General features: G+C 42.9%; 1 protein-coding gene across 1 annotated transcript; it reads right to left on the bottom strand.

Annotated features, from left to right (window-relative positions):
- Nucleotides 1–1,500: 1,500 nt before the first annotated feature.
- MRPS33 (mitochondrial ribosomal protein S33) lies at nt 1,501–7,258 on the bottom strand. Its single transcript, XM_068945563.1, has 3 exons — nt 6,810–7,258; nt 3,638–3,893; nt 1,501–1,913 (listed from the first exon to the last, which is right to left on the bottom strand). Exons 1-3 carry the CDS (start codon nt 6,898–6,900, stop codon nt 1,808–1,810), a joined length of 453 nt encoding a protein of 150 aa, XP_068801664.1. The 5' UTR covers nt 6,901–7,258; the 3' UTR covers nt 1,501–1,807.
- Nucleotides 7,259–21,953: the final 14,695 nt, after the last annotated feature.

A 21,953-nucleotide genomic window follows, 5' to 3' on the forward strand; every position in this document is an offset into this window, starting at 1 on the left:
TGCTTCTACTGTAGAGTTTCAGAATTGGTCTTACTCTCCACCAAACAAAATTATAGAACAACTCCACCCACTCACAGACACAGTGAGAAACAAAATGTCAGGCAGCAGCATCCTTCCTCTTTAGGAAATACCCTCTCCTACCTAGGACCCTGCTCCACGCCATTCTCACTTTCCTGAACAAGAATTAAAGGCAACTGGGCCGCTTTCCATCCACTGCACCATGTCCCAGGAACCCCATCACGTGCTCTGTACACTTCACAGCACGTCATGCCTACAACATTAGAACACCACAGGCGCATTACAGTGGTGTTGAGCCACAGCATCAAGTTTCTAAAAGCATTTTAAATTAGAATGAGAAATTTACCATTACAGGCATAATGCAGTCATATATTTTAACATCTCCTACAGCATTTTGTTGGTTGTGGCAAGAACTCGGCCACTCCCCACAACATCAACACTGCAGAACCTCTAAATCCATCTCTCTTAGAGCTTAGAAAATGAGGTATCAATAATCACTCAGTAAAGGGTACTGGGCAAGAACTACACAGCTCACCAAAACCACCATTAACACAGCACCTCTTGAGTGAATAATCTAGGTGAAACAAAGTATTTGACTTGTTACGATTTTATGAAGATCCATTGATTTCAGTGACCGTATAGAACCCTTCAAATACACCTATATTTGAACAAGCTTGGTTTAGAAGTATCAGTGGAAGTTTAGTATTGGTACCTATTTCAGGATGCCTACGTATGTGACATCAAGCCTACTCCAAGCTAACTGTGCCAACACTTTCTGCTCCAGCCCTTCTGCCATTTTGAATAGCTCCCCTTTACCACCATAAGGCTATTCTTCAAGTTTAGAGGGTCTGGAAATTAAGAGATGAACAGTTTCAGAGCACATACAAGCAAGGTGCGCACGCGGCCAAACACAGCAGCATAGTTGCATTCTGTGCTTCTGTTCCTTGACAGGGACTGACAAGCATGAACAGTACATTTATGTAATCATTAATCCTAGTGACACTGGAGGAGCCTAGCTATAAAACCAAACATTAAATACAAGTAATACCCCGTTCATCACCTTATGAAATACTTCATACCCGTCCTATGGGCAATGAAATTACATTTAAAATCCTTTTATTACAGTATACTTAATTATTGTATTTTAATTAGCAGAGGTTCCCAAAATGGAAAACAGCTTCAGCCTGTATTTCAGCCTCTTCCATTGCAATACCTAATTATTCGGGGTACAATAAGAGTGCTCAGGGCAGGGAATGCATCAGAAAGTGCTGTCCAGTGCAAAAGCAAATAATTGATTCTAACAGCAACTTAAAAAAAATTAGGAACACTAAGGCTATCTGGAGTTAAACTCAGTATAACCTTTTTTTTTTTTTTGTGGCCACACACAAAGCAATATTGATACTAATGCAAGAAAGTAAAGAGGAAATGAAAAAGAAAGTCCATTTTGGCAAAAATGAAGATCAGCAAAAATGAGATGGGGCGTACACAAGGAAAAAACTGAGCACTTTTATTTTTTGCTATTGTTGTTACTACTTAGGTAAGAGAGGGCTCTCATGGCAAATCAATGTTCTGCAATATACAGAATATTTGAACTACAGAAACTCACAAAACAATAAAATGACATGGATCCAAGTACACTCCCAAGGTAGATTCCAGCATTTTACAGCGTGTTTCTCCAGCCCCCATATGCAGCTCGCATGCCAAGCCCTCTCCAGCTGGGAACAGAAAGCCTGAGTTAGAGCTGTTCCTCAGCATCTCCAAAGCAGTTCATTACATTGACAAAGTGATGTTATTTCTTCTTGAGAGCTCTCTTTCCTTCCCCTTTTTTAGGTCTTTCCTTCCCACGGAGCTTTTTCAACCGTCTCATCTCCTCTTTAAAGTCTTGATGCTCATCTCTAGATGGGGAAGGAAGAGGGAAAAAAAGGTTTATGCCTCAGCTTATCTAGATGTGAAAGGTTCTTTGAACTGTACAATAATGAAAAATCAACTTTTTTGTAACAGCCCATACTAAACCTCACAGTAGTGTACTCAGTGTTACTGCTAGCAGTAATTGTGGACAGAATAATTTGCTCAGTATTTTCAGAACTAATAAGGTTGCTCTTTTCAGCAACAAATGGTGTGCATATGTATATTTCTTACAGTGTATTTATCGATCCATTGTGTTTAAATGAGCAGGAAAACACAAAAATCAGCAATAGACAAGAATGAGAATTTCCCCCTTCTCATCTCGCTCAGCAGTCTAGCAATAGCACATTGTGTTTCTGTGCTAGGTACTAAGTTCAGGTGATTAGCTTCTGAGGAGAGAAGGGGCATGCTGAGCTATAATTACAGTACATGACACTGCTCTCAGGTGACTTCAGGAATGAGTTACGAAGAAGGCATCATCTACTCACAGAATCTTAACAGAAGGAAAATAAAACGGGGAGGAGGAGGAAGGGGCTGGAGGAGATGATTAATCTTCAATGATGTTCTAATAAATTCTATTTATAATCTCTGACCCCACACTTTTCAGTGCAAAGGTATTTTTAGAGAGTCACAGAACTGCCTCCTAAGATGGGCTAAGACTGCTGCACTGCTATTTTTAAACACAGCTTTGCTAAAAAAGAAACAAAAAGCTTACAAGTTGTCATCAGGCCTTTTTAGCCTACTGCCTGTTACTACATATCTCTGAACAGCAAACTTGATCCACTACAAGCTCTCTGTACACAGAACAGCTAGAAAAGAAACTTGAGGAGATTAGGGAGGGAAGAAGGGAGAACATTATTAAGTAGTTGAGACTTTTTGTGCCAATAGGCAGCTGTTCTAGAAAGTGCTGGCATGCCTATCTAAACCAAGAGCATCCTGGATGCAATCTTGGATGGTCATCATGTGCTTCCAGCAACAGAAACTAATCTGTTTTGAATTTACAGGGTTACCAGCCATGCTTTTAAGGGATTTCTTCAGTGCTACTTGACTGAAGTCAAAGGACTGCATTTGACACCTGCTAATGATCTTTAATAGCGTAGCTTTTCCCACTTGAGACAGTGGAAATTCCTTTAGAAATTAGCCCTGTTAACTTCAGCTTCATCCAAACCACTTGCCTATTTATACCTCATTTGAATTTAGTTTATTTTAAAGGCTTAAAAACCCCTCCAGCTTAATGCACAGACTTTCCTTCTCTTCTAAATTTCAGTATTAGTTGTTGAATGATTCATGAATATAGGGTCAGACCATCTCAGTGCAATTTCTTTGTTAAGGTAATGTTACCTTTTCGTAGCACACTGATTTGGCATCTTCAAAACTATGGGCCCCCCTCTTCTCAATGAAAAAGCCTCTTCCCTTCCCCATAATGCCAGAATAAGAACTACTTCTCAAGTCACTAGTTGTCCACAATTACACCTACAGTCTTTCTCATATGAAGTTCTATTCATTCAAATGGGGAAAATTACTTAGCAGTCACTTATTTTAGTCTCCCTGCTCTCAATGCCACAACCAGTTGTGATTTCCATATACGTGGTATTATGAATAGAACCTTTTTCAACAGTTCCTCCTCTTCCTACAGAAAAAAAATGTAGGAAAACTCATATCCACCCCTTTCCCCGCTGCAGTCCTGTACCCATTCCACGAAGCCAGTAATTACCTGTAAAGACCAAAGTAGCGGAGTTTCTTCATGAGCGCATAGTAGGTGTTGTGAGGAGGATACCAGCTGTAGACCTCCTTCCGCTTGGCCAAAGGCTGCTCGCTGAATAACTTCACTACTTTCATAGATTTTGTGTCAGTTGGCCTGGCCACTTCTCCAAATATCCGAGCACTCAGACGGGCCATTCGTAGAGCGTAACTGGAAACACCGGACATTTCCCAAGAAAGAGCGGGCACGCATGGATACACACACCTTCCTATAAAAGGAAAAAAGTGCCACAGCTCTTCAAGAGAAATGAGTATTCCAAACTATCCCAGACTTAAGGCAACCAAAACAATTCATGGTACACCGATCACACGTTTGAAGTCATGCACTCCTTGCATGAAATCAGCCTAATTCTTAATACCTAACCCTGCATATAAAGAATATGCTTACACTAATTTCGGTACAAATAGGAGCTTAACTAGGACAGTAGAGAAAGCAATAGGAACTAGAAAAAACCTACACTGAACTGCATCTTACTGCAGCTAGCTGAACAGTAGCTCTCACTTAGCTTGCTTAAAGCTAGCTTTACACTCCACTCGCAGAAACGACTGCAACGCGAACTTTGTCAAAAACGGGGCCTGCTGTGAAGCCCTCTGGCTTCTTCACATGATCTACACACGCATGACATATTGAGGAAGCAACCTGGAAGTTTTGCTCATGAAAACTTCTCACCCCATTTAAAATATTTTACAAATGGAGGAGGTTTTGTTTACAGAGCTTCATTCATCTAGCAAAAATTTCCTATTAACTGCATAAAGAAATAAAAGCACGTTCCTCTATATGAATAATACAGATTTTCCCATCTCAAATCCCTTCTCTTGCTCTTTTCCATCAACTTTTCTCTCCATTTGCTTTTCAGTCTCTTCTCATATCTGGTCTTTTTAAAAGAGGAAGGAAATAATTTTTGCACACCATTTTCTTTTTTTTTTCCCCCAAGAAAATCCCATGCCAGCAGCTTCTCATTTTCTTCCAGCAGTCTCCCACCTAAAGACATCTCTGCAACAAAAATGCTCTGAGGACGTAACCATTGTTATTAGGCCACCAGAGACAACATTCGCACTCTCTTACGGGTTTGCGGTGATGGAACTTCTTTCAGCTTTCCTACCTCTCCCTATTTTTCCTCTTCTTTGCATCTTTATTTTGCTCTTTCTATGCAGAATGGCATAAAAAAAATGTTACCTGGTGTCCACTAAATACAAATGATCTCTTTATTGGTTTGATTCTATTTGTCTCAATGGGGAGACAGGTATGCAAAAAGAATATAGAAATGAGGAAAAGAAAGAAAGCAAAATGTTTCTATTTGTCATCTCCTGCAGCAGATTGCATCTCTGACATTCTTTTTCAGCTCCCTGACAAAAACTCACAGGAGCAAAAAACACTGACAAGGATTAGACCCGCCCAGTTCTGCTGTTCTAGTTAGCTCCAATGTAAGCCAACGTAAGGAGCAAGGTACAGTCCTTTTTCTGCAAAAGACTCCTGCATGGGAGCGTCAGCAGTTTGCATCTTAAGAAGGTAATGGACAAGAGTAAGACCCATATGACCCTTGAAGTATTTTAAATGTTATGTTGCTTGTGTTGTGCCTGTTCACATAAGTCATGACATAAGTCTCCAAAAACAATAGGTGGGGTTCTTTCACAGGCACCACACTTATTTAAAATTTAAAATTCTTGTTTTAAGAAGTATTGCACAGCTGACTCCAGAAACCCACAGCTGAGTAAAGCATAAAATATTAAAAAGCATGGAGCAGGGACAAGAGTAATCAGCAGGAGAGGGCTGAGTCACTTTTAGTAAGATAACAGGGAGTGTAGAGTTTAGTAACATGAATCTGAAGTATTCATAACCTAACTCATGTACATAAGGTACAACTCCAGTGGGTAGAAGTACAACTATCTACTTCGATTTACGCGTTAGCTCTGTCAGCAAAGCACTAGAAAAGAAGCAGAAGGAAAATCAAGTCTGAGAAAATACCACTGTTCTGGGTGAAAAAGAATAACAGAAAGAGCAATAAGAGGCAAGCTATCAGAGAACTCAAGTTAGGGCAACAGGCCTGATGTGAGAAGACAGAAGCTCTCAAATGACTGCAGGGTAACACTTCAGCTTGAAAATCTACTACAAGGGGAAAGGTACTTTGCTAAATCCATTTCAGAACAGACAGTCCAAACTCCTTCACTGAGAGATGAAGCAACAAATTTTCTCCCGTAACTCTTCATCATATCATCAGAGTCAATTCTAATATAGAGTTTGCCTAATCTCCTTCTGCTGTGGCCTTACAATGAGAACACCTTTAGCTCCTAGATGATGCAAACCAGTGGTCTGGGGGACCAGCTTTCCTGTAAATAGCCCAATCCCAGGTTGAAGACCTCAGCTAATCCTTGCCAGTCTAAGAATACTTGAGAGATTAGAAAGGCGAATGTTAGAAAATCCCAAGTGCCAGAGCTATTCAAAGCCTGTTTTATGATGACCTGAGACTCTGCGAGATGCTACTAGAAAGGTTTTAGGCTAGGCACTTACAGCAGCGATACTACCAGAAGGACTTACTGGTCATCAGCGCACCTAAAACAAAAGCAAAACCACCACCCTGTGCTTTTTCTCAACTGCCTTCTACTCCTTATTGCTACCCAAAGCCTTGTTTTATATATGTTGTGTTTTTTTCTTTCAGGCTCCCTGGCTTCCCTCAGACCACTTTTTCCCAGCATCAGCCCGGAAAACTATCCTCCTTTCCATTTTCAGAATTACTTGTGATTCTCCCATGACCACAGAAGGAAAAGAAGTTCGGCCTAGGCCCACAGTCCCGTGAGAAGCGCAAGGGGGGTTGGGGAGGGGGGGGGCAGAGGCGCACCCCCAACGCTGCCCTCCAGCAGGCCCGGCTCCCCCAACTCCACCACCCTGCCACAGGCCACAACCGCAGCTCGGAGGCAGCCGCCGCCATCACCGGCGCCACCCCCAGCGCGGCCTGGCACCGCGCTCTGGGGACACGGAGATCGCGCGTGGGCTGAACCCCACGCGACAGGGGGGCAGAGACCGCCGCCTCCTCCTTCTCCTCGAGGGCACGACACACAGCCGCCGGGCCGGGCCTGTTCCCCCCCCCCACGCCCGCGGGCAGCCCCGTCCCCGCCAGGCCGCTCACCCGCGGCCCGGCTCCGCTCCGAGCTGCTGCGCGGCCCAACGCAACGGCGGAAACAGCCGGCGAGGGGGGAAGGGCGCCCGTTATGGCGCATGCGCGGGCGCTGCGCCGCTGAGCCGTCGCGGCGGGTGACGCCGCGCGCGGCGGCGAAGGTGGGGGGCGGGGTGGCGGGGGACGGGCGGCGACCGTTGCGCGGCGTCGCGAGCGTTGCGCGGCGTGGCGTCCCTTGGCGCTGCTGTGCCCAGCAGGCGGTCGCCCTCCCTGCTCAGGCGGACGGCGCCTCGGGACGCGCTCACAGGAGCCTCCTTCCTCCCCCCCTGCCCCCCCGGGGGTGTGTCGCACTTTGGATGAGCATGATGGAGACCGTAAGGTCTTGTTGGGAGTTCGTTTCTTCAGCCCTCGAGTAATTTTTGCGTCTCTTTTCTGTCTCCTCGGAGAGGGAACATATACACAGCCCGCCTGTGTATACGCCCACCACCAGGTCACCCGTTTTCATTCTGGTGCACGGAATGACTATTATTTAGTAGCTTACGACCCCCTAGTTCCTGCCAGTCTGCGTATGCCCTTCATTTCTGGGGCGTACGTAGATTCCTCTTTTTGTGTACGGCACAGCGCTTTGCCTGGGGTGGGCGCATGCAATACAGACCTCTTGCCGTCGTGTTGTCCTCGCTTTGCCTGCCTGCCTTCCGTGTGGCTGCTGGAAACAGCATTTAGCAGCCGGCCCAGCCACGGGTCATCGGGGGATTTCACCAGAGCCTCAGCTGAAAGCAGTTCCCGTTCGTAACCGGTTTTGACAGTCTGTCAGCTAGTTCTAAGCCCACTTAATATGTGCTTCTCTGATGCTGTATTATGCTAATTTTTAATCAGCGTCAGGAGGTACTGAATCAGACTCTGTGCAAACATCTGAGTAAATTACAATTATGTGATTTCATTTATAAACCAAACGAGTAATGTCATCAAAGAATGAAATTGGGTTCGTCTGACAAGATCTGTTTTTCAGCAAAGCATCCTGACTAGCATCATACATATTGTTATGCCTTGGTCCTTCCGTGATTTAATTTCCTGTCACCTTTCTGTTACTTGTCTGGGGCTGATCAACCTGATGACCTAGACACCCAGGTCATCTCGCTTGCCCTTTTGGAACATTCGCATAACCTATGATTTCCTTCATATCCCAAAATGTATTCAAAATTAACAACTTACCCAAGATCTCCTTAGCCAGCTCTCCAGGGACTGTTACATGGAAGTTCCCTAGGCATCCTAATTTAAAAACGTTTATTCTAGTAGGTGTTGTTTACCATCTTCCTTAGTTACTAAGGGACTGGAAAGTACTTCATCATTACTAGATAATAAAGTACCTCAACCTTAATCTTTTCAGATATGGAATGGAAAAGGTTAACATTTCTGCCACTTCTGTACCATTTTCTCTATCTAGTAGTAGGCCTATTGCTAGGATCTTTTCTGTTCTTAATATACTTGTACTCCCCCCCCCCCCACCTTACAGTCCTTAGTCACACCAGTCACGCATTTTATCTAGTCTTCATTTTTTATAACATTTTCCCTATATTTTTGCCTTTCTACATTGTTCTATACCATATTTTTAACTTTGAATTGTTTCCATCACCTTGCTGCTGAGCCAGGATTGCCCTTTAGCCAAAACAGTCCTTTTTGTTAATTAGGGAATCATGGCTTTTAGACTATGTAGTGAGCTTATAAGAATTCTCAAGTTTTATTCATATTTCTCTCTGTATTTTTGTGTCAATTTTTCTCAGCATTTATCTCATCTTGAGGGCGACAGTCTTTCTGAAGCATCTCTGTGTATACGTTTTGGGACTGTCCTTTTTCACTCGTAATTATTGTAATCAGGTTGTGATTGCTGGTTCCTAAGCAACCGCCATTTTCCTGTCCCATGATTAAGTTGTTTAACATGAGTTTCAAAATACCTTTCGCATATCGACTGGAATAACTTTTATCCCAGAGAATAAATTTTAGAAACTGCAATGAGACATGGGTGCTGGCTATATGAATTTTTTCTCATATAGCTGTTTTTGTACATTAGAGGAATAACTAGTCTGATTCTCTGTAGCCATCTCCACTTCGTTCCACGCCTCCTGAATTGAGTTAATTGGGATAAGTTACTGTCTCTGTATTTCTAAAACAATGATGCATTTTAATGTGGAACGTTACCATCTCACATCTTCAAATTGCTTTATATTTCTTAAAAGGACTATAGCAGAATATTTTAATTTTCCAATTTGGTGAATTACCCTGACTGTTTCAGTAATGTTAATTAGATCTCATTTCTCCTCATCAATGAAAATGTTCAATTCTGCTTGCATGTTACCCAAACTCAGAAACTGGCATGTAAACCATTGAAAAATGTCCCTCTGACTATTCATTGGCCTAAAAATTGACCCGATAGCATGGTCCTCATTCTATTTCTGTTTTCGTGCAGCATTATCACCCTGGTATCTGATTGTCTAGAATTACTCTGCTTTGTTTCAAGTAAGAGGCGTTGTATGGATTAGGCTAATGTAAGAATTGTGGCTGTTCATGAATAGGGCAGCAGTCAAACTGGCTCTCTTCTCATAGTTACCAATTGCAGTCACCATGCAAAGATTCTCTCTTCAGAGATCACATGTTGTTTCCTCCCTCCTGCAAGCACAAAAATGCATAACTGTGCATGCAAGGAGCTCCAACGAGGCTTTTTTTGCTTAGAAGTAAGCACGCATATGTACAGGTCTGCATTAGTTCATTTCCTATGTCTTTTTTCCTTTCAAAGCAGTTGTTCTTCCAAATATTACTAAATCTGAGGCCAAGCATGAAGTGGAAATGTATTTTCACAACAGCATGTTTTTCGTTATTACATCATTGTTGCTACTTTGGGTGCGAGGAGGATGGCATGCAAAGCCAGAATTAGAGTGCCAGCACAAGGCAGTCTACAAACGCTCAGGAAGGCATATCAAGGTCACAGCAATCAACAAAGCCACAACTCAAGATGTCTGCAAATTTGCAGGTGTGGAGCGAGGTGTATTTTACAAACCATAAAGCCATAAATGGTCTTGAGTACCTCATCTGAGGGCTGCCTGTCCCTCCCCACATTCTGCCAGGGAGTTTAAGTTCTGTGAGGTCCTGGGTTTCCCCATGGAGGACATTGTCTGGGACATACTCCCTGAGATGGGAGAACAGCTTAGGCAGGCCAGTCCCCATTCTGCTGGGCTAGCAGTGCTGTAACCTGCATCCCCATGAATAATCACCATCAGTGGTATACAGGTGGCTGCCTTCCTATTTCAGCTGCTGGTGATGACATTCAGGATGATGACTGAACTGGAGTCCAGTCCCGTTATTATTGGGCCTCTAGTTACAGAAGGTGTTTCTTTGCTTAAATTTCTTAGTTATCACTATAGGAGGAGATAGGAGAGGGGAAGGCATGGAAACATAATGCACTCATTCGTCCCTGTCTGCCTTCACACTAGTGCGGAATGATGGGATGGTTATTGAGATAGGGTGCACAAAAGCTAGCCCTCCGGTTCCTGAAGCTGGCGGTGTAGAGAGTGCTATGCACAGTCACCTGTCTAATCAGACCTTTGCGATGTTATTCATGTAGAACCGGAGGTATGCTGCAAAAAGATTTGCGGAATCTTTTGGACAAATAAATTGAACGTCCTTGCTCTGAGCTTTTCACAGTCCAAATTAGACTTGACACACTAAGGGATGATAATAACAGGGAATGGAAGGAAGCAGCAGAGGCTGACAATAGAAAGAAGATTTGTGATAAGCTGAATTTTATATATGTGTTGTTGGAGCCTCCTGAGCTTTTTGTTCTAAATAGAGTGAAGTGTTTGGACTCGTTGGCAATTATTTAGAAGATCAGTGGCAGACAAGTGAGCAAAATAAATGAAACCTTGGAAAAGAGTTAAAAGAGAGTGAGTTGACGTGGGACTGGGAAACAAAGCAGGCACTCTGTGCATGGGGACTGTTGTGATGGAAAGAGATCAAGGGAACAAAGAAACATGCAAGGAGTGCATGCAGAGCAGCAAGTCAGAGAGACCTCATAATAAAGGACAGGGAAACCTCTTTACAGATAGTTGGCAATAACTTGTAATGATCTGGAGTTACAGGTCCTGTTGTGTGCATGTTTTAGTTATAACAATGTTAAAGATCCTAAAGGTAGGATTTTGACAAAATACAACACTTGAGCCAGCAGGAAATTGTCCCGAGAAGGCGAAGGTATATCCAGAAAGAAAAGTAAGATCCGTTTGTTTATTGACACCTGTTTATTGACACTTTCAAGGAAAGAGAGTCTGATTTTTTTTTTTTGTTGTTCTTGGAAAATGAGGCATTTGAGTAGTTCCTGTACTGGACAGTTATCAACCTCAGTCCTAACTCGTAGAACTTAGGACATTAGAACAGGCATCTCGTGCTGTAAGACAATCCCTAACATTTTCTTGTTATAAATATTGATTTGAGGAAACAAAACAGTCTTCATCTGAGTCAGGTAGAAGGACCCTTTGTGCATTTGGTAAAACTGCATTGGCTATTGTCTATGTTTCTTATTCATTTTTAGGTGATCATGATTAATCTGTGAACTTCAATTGCGTTTTGTTACACAGCAATTTATGCTGAGCCGTGCAGATGTCTAGCAGTGCAAATCCCCCTGGAGAGAAAGTGTTGTATTAAAAGGTTGTCAGACTTTGGGTGGGCATTTGAAGGATATTTTGACTTTAAAATAACTCATCAAACTAGTGCCTCAGAATGAAATCCACAAAGATGCAGCTATTGCATACTGCCACTTCAGCTATCTGACACTAGAAACTCTTGGGAGGGAGATGCAGCATAAAAGAAAAATAGAAATTATTTTTCAAAGCCAGTTTGCGTCTTGAGCTCATTGCTTTCCCAGACAGCAGGGCAGTTGAGGCAGCATTCTTGCCTCCTGGGAAAAGACAGCAGGTGCTCTTTCTCTTTCTCTCTCTTTCTCTCTCACACTCTCCTGATGTCCTCTGACTGATACTTGAAATAGTATTGACAGTTCTCCAGAGGAACTGTAGCATGACCATTTTTAATGGAAGATGAGCTGTTCAGCATAGCAGGGGGTGTATGAGGCTGAACAGGCAAGCAAGGGGTGGGAGAGAATGCAGTAAATCTCCACTCATCTACATGTTTGTCATTTAGACTGACTGATTTGTAGTTCAGCAGTATGTCACCATAAACTATCAGTGATAGAGCTGAATGAAATATTTAAGGCTGAAGAGAAGTATTTCTTTGTGGTTAGATCAAGGAACTGGGAATGAGGATTGTTGAATCCTGTTCTATTTGTAGCTCTGTTACTAAGTCACTGGATGACCTTAAGTAAGTTAATTAACCTATCTGCCGTTTTACCTCTCTGTAGACTGGGGACAATAATGTCTCCTTTAGAAATGGGCTGTGAGGGATAATTGATCAGTAGAAAATGCTTCAGCTTCCCCTAGTGAAAAACATACTTTACCAACAACATACCTCATATGCAGAAAAACTTTTAACAGGAACAGTAACAAAGGCACATAATGTTGGCTGGAACAAAGAATTGCAGAGGGAAGGAAAAGAAAAGAAAAAAATGACGGAATCAACAGAAAAGAGAAGAAATAATGGAGACATCTGGCTCTGCTGATAAAAGCTCTTGAAGTTTCTCTCCCATCCTCCCTTGCAGAACCTATCTGAAAGGACATCCATCAAGGTTTTCAAACTAAGGAAAAACAGCTGTCCATCTCTAACTCTGTTTAACCAAGTGTAAGAAAGAGGAGTGAATAAAAAATGTTCTAGCAATAAAATTCCTAGGAAGATAACCATCTCTTAAACAGAAAATGTGAGGAGATTAGGCAGTTTGTCTGAGTTAGAGTATCTGTCTGTGGATTCTGAGGTGGCCTACTCTTAGCAAGATGCTGTCTTGAGTCTAGATCTCTTGGGCTTGCAGGCTGCGGTCGCCCCTGCTGACCTCTGTGGTGCATTCCAATCCATATATTCTCTCACTCTTTTCCCATTTTAGGTCCCTTCCTGTCTTAGGGTATCCAGACCAATGCTGACAACAGGATACATCATTATCACTTCAGGAGCACTCTGAATACCGACTTCCTGACTACCTGATTTGTCAGGTTTCCCAAGATCTGGCTGGACTCCCAGGGACCCATCCTCTCAGTAGCACTCTTTGTAGTCCTAAGTGTCCCTGACTAGCCTTTCCTCCTTCTGTAGTCTTTTGGAGGCAGAGCTAGGGAAAAAAGACAATCCCTTGAGAACCTTTGCTTTGAGTTTGGAGTTCTTCACCCCAATCCTGGGGGGTGACATGAAGCTACCGTTCACTATGCAGGCCTGTGCAGTGGATGTACAGAACATGATTTTGCACGGCATTGCTGTGCACCAGCATTCCTCTTTGTTTCGGAATTTGCCTGTCTAGAGAAACATGAGAAACATAATCTCACTAGCATTTCTCAGCCTCGGTGTCTTCAAACTGTGCGAGCATTCTTTGGTGTGGTGGTTCTTTGGATTCAAGTTTGTGGTTCAAATGTTATGCCTGTGAGTACTAAAGTTCTTTTTCTTCTTTTTCTCTTCCTTGGGAAATTTTATTCCCTAGTCCACTTCCCTGAAAACAAGCAAGAGAATTATCTTCTCCCAGGCCAATCTCTTTAATATACCTATTGTGCGGAGTACAGCCGTTAAGGCTTAGCACTCTTCATTTTTTCTTCTTTGGTAGGTACATGCTAGAGGCCTTTCTAGCAAAAGTAAATAAATGTAGATCTTCCATGGGCAGCAGTTTTCACAGCAGCTGCCATGATGACTATGCTGTACATGACTGAATACGCCAAATAATTGTCAAGTGTACAATAAGCTCTTCATTTTCCCCTGCTCTATAAAGTAGTCGTCACAGACTACTCTCTAGAGGTGCTGACACCTTTCCTTGTCAGTTGCTTGCCCTGAGTGGTTGAGGCTCAGTTCCACTTTATGAATGGCCCTGCTCTATTCAATGCTAACACTGGATTCAAAGTAAGGCTAAGTTTGCTGCCGTCTCTTAGAGTTGTCCTCCTGCCTAGCTGTTATTACACTGGGCTTCCTGGAAGTGCAGGAGATCCCTTCAAATGCTCTGCTTTCCTCAGTTAAACCGACGAGCAGCTAACTACTGCTGGGCTTCAAAATCCAGCTGCATCCTGCCTGGCTGCCCAGTCTGCCCCACTAATGGGTCAGTTCTGCTATGAACAGGACTTACGGAAACGGCAACAAGGGGCTGAGCACACAGAACCTGGCTTTCCGCGGATTCTTCACAATCGTAGCTCCTGCTGCTGGGAGGTAAGTCAGTAGCAACCAGTCGAGTGCCGCAGGCGGTCTCCGACTGTAAAACGTCTTGAATACGGGGCTGCGGAGATCATTCTGGCCCTAAGCCAGATATGTGGGAGGAAATGGAGATCTGTTTGTCGGTGACCAGACTACCTATCCTGGCTGGACACTCCAAACAGGCCTTTCCCTGAAATGCTTTGTACCTACAAGGTTTGCATCCATTCACTGCACTGTAAGCATCCAAACTGTTGCTGTAAAGCACTTGAAGGTGTCCGGCTTCTGGAAGGTGCTCTAGAACAGAGACATTAAGCTGTAGGTTTCTGTAAATGCTTCATTTTCTATGTCAGCTTTAGAGGTAGGATATATTGGATTGTAATTTTCAATGAAAAATAACAACGGCATGTGGGACTAACTGCTGTTGTGATCCCAACTCAGTGTTGGCAGAAGAAAAAGAGTCAGTAAGGAGCTTCTCTCAACTTGCAGAAAACCGGCACCAGTAGCAGTTCTGCTTAAATATATAGATGTTCTTTCCTCCTCTTTCCTTCATTCTTTGTTAAGACTAACAAACCAATGACAATTGTATGGAAACTGCAATTCCTTGCTTAGGAATTCTTCATCTTTTCCTGCTGTGTGTTTCCCACCTGGAGCTATAATCCTCTCATTGTGAGCTAATCACTTCCTCAACAACCAATTGTGATAGCCCAGCGTGCAAGTTTCAGGTGGGAAAATAAACTGCAGAAACAGATGAATTCTGAAGAAGTAAAGCCTTTATTTTCATGGAAAATGCTGATAATAAAGAACAAGAAGAGCTAAACGCAAAACTGTTGGAGATAGCAATGGACTTATGTCTAAATAGAATGTTTAGCATCCTAGATGTCAGGTGCTTTTACACTCCCGCGTGTGTGTGTGCACACACACACATATATATATTTTTTCTTTTCTGATTTTAAGTGAATCTAGTCAGCTAGGACTTCACAGCCAAATGAAATTCGTAAAGATTGCAGTCATACTTCTGATTCATGTTCCAAAATGGAGGAATGTTTTTAGAGAATATGATTTTTCTAAGCAGGTGCTATTTTTGGCTTTGCTTATTGTTTTCTTTCTAGTCCCTCCTGTGATGATTTTTCATGATCTTTTATGAATTCTGATTTTTAACTAATCCTTGTTCTTCTTTTGTGACTAACTGAGGAAACAAATTGAATTGGCAGCTGGGAGCTGGCATAGCCACATTGCAGATGTGATACATTCATTACCGAAAAAGCATGTTAGACTGTATCTCTGTTTTTGAGTGGATTAGTTCACAAAACACTGCTGATATAACCCATGTCCAGAAGTCTCTCTGGGAATGAACGAAGTGTTCTGAAATCTGTCAGCAGTTTAGTGGAGGTTGTGCGGTGGGACCTGCCACCTGAAGCAAACTAACAGTTCTACAGATGCACCTTTGTATAAGACTGCATATATGAACTAAATATTGATGTACTACAGCAAAATATGAATTATTCAGGCCTTAATATATTGCCAATCTATGTGTTAGATGTAGCTTTGTGAATAAAAGTCACCTCTTACAAAATATGCTTATTATTAGCAGCCAAGATGTCTGAGATTTTCTTCTGAGTCAGTACTCTTTGGCCCTAATATCTCATCTCTGCCATCCTGAATTCTTCTTGATAGCTCTATAAAAAATCACAAGATTTATGAATTTTAATGAAAAAAATAATATCTCCTGTTTTCCACAGAGCCCAGTGATGGTGATGTTAGAGGGCCATCTTTTTTTGTAGCTGGCTTTGAGCAGCTACAAAACGTTTTTGCTATACAACTCTTTCATTCAAAGCAATGTCACCTTCATCACTGCAGTAGGCAATATTTTTTTCCTGCAGCAGGATGTAGGGTAGGAGGCTGAGCTTGCAATGTAGCCATAAGGTAAAGTTGGGGAAGCAGAGGTGCTTGCACAGGGTGGTTTGTTGCAAACAGTAGTCCTTCTAGCAAGGCATATGGGGAAAACAGGTCTGTGGGAGGGAGTTCATGCAGAAACCTTGTTCAGCTCAGAGGAGAAAAAGCTGTAGAATATGAGGATCTTGACTACCGAGTTGGCAAGACAGTAAGCAGGAGGCATAAAAGATTTCTACTATGACCACAGAGCACTGTCAGCTCCCCCAGAACGAAGCTGAATCTCTGCTTGTGAAACCAAGGGCCTAAGATGTATTTTCTTCTATAGGGAGATGAATTCAAAAGAGCCCTGAGGGTTAAAGTTGGCTTGTGTGCTTTGAGTTGTCTCGTAGCCCAGCAGAACGCCTTTCAACAAAGACTTACACATGTGCAATTTAGATCTTTTGTTTTTCTTACAGCTTTTCTTGCTGCTTCTCTGACATTGGAAGAGCTTGAGTATTTACAAGGACTCAACCAAGAGAGGCTTTCAGGAGCCTCTTCAGTGTTCACTTGCGAGCATGTGGCACGTTTAGATCCTATCACCTGATTGAAAAAGGTAAAACTCATGGCAATACCTTTAAAAGTAAAGTGATAGTTTCCAAATTACTATGCAGTTTACCACAGTGCCCCTGAATATTCAGTCTGAGAGTGCTTGGTACAGTGATAATGGCTTCAGCTGACTAAGTTTAACTAGCAGACCTTGCTTTCAGCAGCTTTTAGCTTTGCTAAAACTTTAACTGTTCGGGCTGACATTTCCTAAGCATGGTTTCTGCTTTGGGCTGAAGTTTTGGGGGAAGTTTAATTATTATTTACTTAGAAAAAGTTCATTCTTGTTTTGCTTGGGTTTAAAAATATTCTCGGAGATGTTGTGATGAGAAGCAGTAGTTATCAAACACAGTTAGCTTTGTCCGCAGTGTAGCCTTAGGTGGTCCACAGTGTTGTGGTTTTGACAGTTGACAGATAAATAATAAAGAGTAAGTTTTCACAGGAAGCTGCAATTTTAGTGGAAAGCCTCCAGTGAATTTTTGGGGATTTTCTTTTTGTTTTTGGAAAAACAACAGAGTACTGTGGTGCTTTTTACTTGGGTATTTTGTTTACCTGTTTTCTAGTCTCTGTGTGAGGCAATTTAGTATTGGCTGTTCCCTCAGGCTGATTGAAAAAGATGATGAAGGACTACTCACCTGCATGTCTTCCTGCTTTCTGCCCAGAAATTCACTTTGTTTCCTTCCAAAATAATTCTGTTCTTTTGGTGCTACACTCCATCCGGCTCCTGACCCCCTGATTAATTCTGTCTTAGTTCATCGATACTTCTTCTTCACAACTTCAAGTCAGTAAATCAAGACACAAAGAAAACAACAGAATAAAAATTGCCCATGAGTTGCCATTCACTTGTGTCTTGTGTTTATGAGGTAAGATCCATGACCACATGCTATTTTTTATACAAACCCTGTTTCCATTCATGGTAGATGACCTTTGAAAGATGAATTAGTGCAGTCCTGAGATGGTGGCTGTTTGGTACAGAGCTTGGAAGCTAAGTACTGAGCCTAGCAGTGGAGTACAGGCAGAAAAAAACATGGTCACACAATTAAGGCAGTTGAATGCCTTCTCAGAAAGTTGGATTTTTTCCCCTTCTTTGCCAGAACTGCTATTGTGAAGCTAGGTGGGTCAAAAAAAGGACATTTTCCCCACCTGATGTCAAGGTAGTCCCCATTTTCTGTGTGTCCAGTTTCAGTTACCCATGGTCCAATTTGTAGAAATACTGATAACTGCATCTAGAACCAAGGTGCCTGTTCTCTGAGGAAGGAAAGTTCTCAATGCTCAAAAAGTTCTGGTTCTAAGCTTCGTAGACGGAGCATCCAAAATATACTGACAGGTTTAAAATTTTGGCTTCTATCTTTGTTCCTCAGGAGGGAGCTGTGAAGATAAGTTCATTGAGGTTTATAAAAAAACCCCAGAAGCCTCAAACACCACAATGAGAACACCACCATAGAAAAGCCCATGAGGAAATTAATCATTCTGTATTCAACATGAGATCTGGATGCTCTGCAGTAAATAGTGCCTGCACCACACATTGGATGATAAGGATAGGAGAAAATTTGAACAGTGGTCATTAAGTGAGCAACATCCATCCATTGCATTGAAAAAGACAGGAGACCCATGACAAAAAAAAAAATCACATTATTAAAGATTGTATCGTAACACATATGCCTAAGAGGGGTGAATTAATGTTACATGAGTGATCTTAAATCTAGCATTCGCTAACTTGCTTAACTTTGTAATCCAAATGGGTTTTGTAGAGATATAGCAAAACAACCCCCCTTTGGGATTTGGTGGGGGGAACAGGGAGACATCTAACTAGATGCTAGTGCGTGCAGCTAGATAACTTCTGTGTGCACAGCAAGATACTAGTGTGTGCAGAGTTGTCTGGCTAATCTGTGTGTGTGTGTGGGGGGGGGGGATAGCTAGTGTGTACGTGGCTGATGTTTCCTTCTGAAAATGCCTTTCGCACTTAAAAGTAGAAGGAGCATTAGCAAGTGGCTAAGATGCCCGGGTTTTATATGACAAACTTTTATATGGAGTTCTCTGGTCCAGATTTTCCTTTATGGATCCTCTGCTTATTTCTGAATCACTTGAGCACCCCAAAATCAGTTTGCCTTTCTTGGCAGAGCCCCTTGAGTGGTTTGGTGGGAGATGTCCTGACATGCTTTTAGGGGTAGGTAGCATCTTTCACCTCCGTGTTAGCAGAACGTCTGCCACAATGAAGATTCACCCACACCGGTGTCCAAGGTGCCTGTGAAAGATAAAAAGTATTAGTAGTTATAATTTGTTATATCTGTGTTTGGTTTGATTACTGTCTTGTATTTGAAATCCTGTAATTAGAGCAGTGAACTGCCTCCAGAGTCACCGCTGCTCCAAGTAATACAACACCGGTATGAGCTCCTTTGGCTTCGGTAGGTGGTACATTACAAAGAATGGAGGCTGAAGCCCATGTAAATTAAACAACACCTCTTGGGAAATGACGAGCATAAAGAGAGAAGGGAAATACTGAGGATCATCTCTCCCTGTTGAATAAACGGAATCAGCGACACAGATCCCTAGAAATGGGAAGAGCATTGAGCGGTTCAATCCCCTCCCCCACTAGATGGCACTGAACTCTCTTTCTTTAAAAGAGAAAAAAAAGAAAAATATGGTGGAGGTCATTTTGATGTGGAAAAAAATGAAGAAAAGCAAATTGCAATTGGTCCTCCAGTAAGTCTGCCCTTACCCCCCTTGCAGCCCTGCACCCGCCTGCGTGTGCCTCAGCACCGGCTCCCGGAGCCCGATGCCTGGCGCCTCCTTGGCAGGCACTGGGCTAGGGTTGCTCAAGGATGCTAAGGCGAGCTGAAGCGGTCCGGCGAGGAAATGGAGACGAGCCTGGTGTTATCTGGAAGGTAACATGTGTGGTGAGGTCTAACAGGCAATGCTACCGGCTTGTCACAACGCGCGCCTTCGTGATGGAGGTGCTGGGCTCCGCTTCGCTGTCCCGTGCCTTCGGACATGTCTGCGGTGCGCCTATGTGGCTTTAGCTTTCTCTCTGTATCATTGAAATCATAATCTGCAGAGAGGAGAGCCTCAGCCTGCATTTTAATCTTCTGCTCAATCTGCGTGTTCGCCCCCCAATTCATTTAAGACAAGTGAATTAACTCCCTTCCCCAAGACACCCTCACTTCACTGCAGGCAAACGTTTCAGCGTAGCATGCTGAAGTGCACGCTGACTCTTTTTTTTTAAAAACATCTTTCTGCCGGAGAGCCACAGCGAGTGCTTTTTTCCCCCTGTGGCGAGGCGGGGGTGGGGTAGGAGGAAGAGACTTTAATAATGATCTGTTTGCGCTGAGAAGGGGCTGTCTATAATAAACCTGGGAAGAGATGGAGGCAAGGTTCGTAATGCCTGCAGCAAGCAATATCCTGCCCCTCCTGAAAGGAGCGAGATGACGGTGATGATGAGGGAGAAAAAGCTTAATTCTTAAGTGGAGCTCGTCTGAAACCCAGCGCTTTCTCCTGCATTTATGTATTTAAGGTGACTTGCGGGAGGATATAGATTGCCATCTGATTGAGCTACAAATACAAGCAGAAAAATAGAAATGCATAGAGACTGCCACCAAGATGCCTTTTCCGAGAAAAAGATAAAACCTGGATGCGCATGGCTTGAGCCCCGGTTTAAGAATGAGAGCAGGGAACAAGTGTGGCTTCTCCCAGTGCCGACATCCCTCTGCCCCCGAGCTCTTACATCCCCGTAGCACGACAGAAAAACCTGGCACACGGATCTCACTCAGTCCAACCAAATTTTGGCTCTTTTTTTTGGCTCTGTTAGACTGTCATTCTAATGCGTAACTAGAAAAGAAATGTAGACACTATTACGTTATATGATATCCCTGTCCCCTGACATATCCTTGTCCAGTCTCACCAGAAAAACAGATCTGGTAGCTGCATCCTCCATTTTGCCTTTCCCCTCAGTTTTCCAGTTCTGTAGTCTACATAGGGAACAAATGTGGCAGATCCTCATGCACATGACCTCAGCTCTGCCTCACAAAGGACCAAGAGAACCGTTAAACCCTTTCAGCACCTGGTTCCTGCTTTTTTTTTTTTTTTAATTGATTCTTAAATCTAAAGTCTGACAATCCCATCAATGCCTAAAACATGACTGGTAAAGTTTGACCTGCTCCCAGTTCTCATCTACCAGCTTGGGACTTGAAGCTAAAAATTGGCAAAGAAATCCAGACGCACTCATATCTTTGTGTGGGAGCAACATAAGAGACCTATTCACGATCTGCTCTTTGTAGGATCCAGCAGTTTTTTGACCACAAACCTTTAAATTTCATCCCTGAACAGATAACCAGTGTGACTGTGCCAAGCCCATTATAAGATCAAATTCTTTTTATGTACTGACGTGTAGTTGCTTGAAAAATCCAAACGTAAAAGTAGATCCACCTATGCTGAACTGTTTTCTAAAAAACTTAGATCCTTAAAAATGTACCTTAAATATGAAAAACAAAGGAAAAAATACTGTGGGAAAAAATATTTATCTAGTCCCTTGTTTCAATAAAACAACTTCCTCTGGAGCTATTTAGCTATAGTTCGTTTTCATAGCATGGGCATTTTGCAAGAGAGCTGTTTGAGCAGATGCAGGTGATCGCAATATCCATGGTACAGATGATAAACTCTCCTTTTTGAGTATCTTAATCATGTTGGCTGGGGGTAGACAATCTAGTACATATAAAAAAAAAAGTCTTAATGGGAGAAATGCCCCTACCCTAGCTGAATATCCCGCATGACTTGGGATGGGACCTCAGTTTGCCAGGTAAAGTATAAGGAGACGTGTTGCCTATTTTGATTACACAGTTTGCTTTGGCTTGGGACCAAAAACTGATAGGATCCAGCTGCGTGTTTTTTCTAATGCAACTGTACCACTCCACAAGAAAATCCAGATATGTATTTTTGTTATACAAAGAGCTACTCTCTCTCCCATCTGTCCTCCCCACTGAAGCGAATGTATTTTAAGTGGCTGGAGTTAAAAGCTGTCAGAGCCCCAGTGCTACCACTCTTTGGGCCAAGAGGTATCTCCATCCAAGGGATCCCAGTATAGGTTATATTTACTTTCTATGCAGATGACACAGTTTGGGCTTTAGGGGCCAAACGTTGATAGGATCCACTGTGGGTGCAGATTTTTGCAGCACACATTCCTGGAGATGCATTGGGCTATTTGTTTTGTGGTGCAGTAGGTGTGCCTATGTTGTTTCCTATTCACACTGTGGTCTGTGGTGTGTGAGAGCCAAACACTGGATGGGGCAAACTAGATCCCTCTGCCTGCTGCAGGATACTGTGAGACCTGTAGACCAGGAAATGCCAGGATCCAGAGTTTTTTGATGCAAGGGAAATGAT

The sequence above is a fragment of the Struthio camelus genome, chromosome 1, assembly GCF_040807025.1.
Source record: "Struthio camelus isolate bStrCam1 chromosome 1, bStrCam1.hap1, whole genome shotgun sequence".
NCBI lineage: Eukaryota > Metazoa > Chordata > Aves > Struthioniformes > Struthionidae > Struthio > Struthio camelus.

What these genes read in the sequence shown, in the direction of transcription:
- MRPS33 (XM_068945563.1), bottom strand. Translation starts at nt 6,900, where the DNA reads ATGCGCCATAACGGGCGCCCTTCCCCCCTCGCCGGCTGTTTCCGCCGT. An exon ending in GGAGCGGAGCCGGGCCGCGG is followed by an intron (nt 3,894 to 6,809) that starts GTGAGCGGCCTG and finishes TTCCTTTTATAG; the next exon opens with GAAGGTGTGTGTATCCATGC. An exon ending in CGCTACTTTGGTCTTTACAG is followed by an intron (nt 1,914 to 3,637) that starts GTAATTACTGGC and finishes TTCCCCATCTAG; the next exon opens with AGATGAGCATCAAGACTTTA.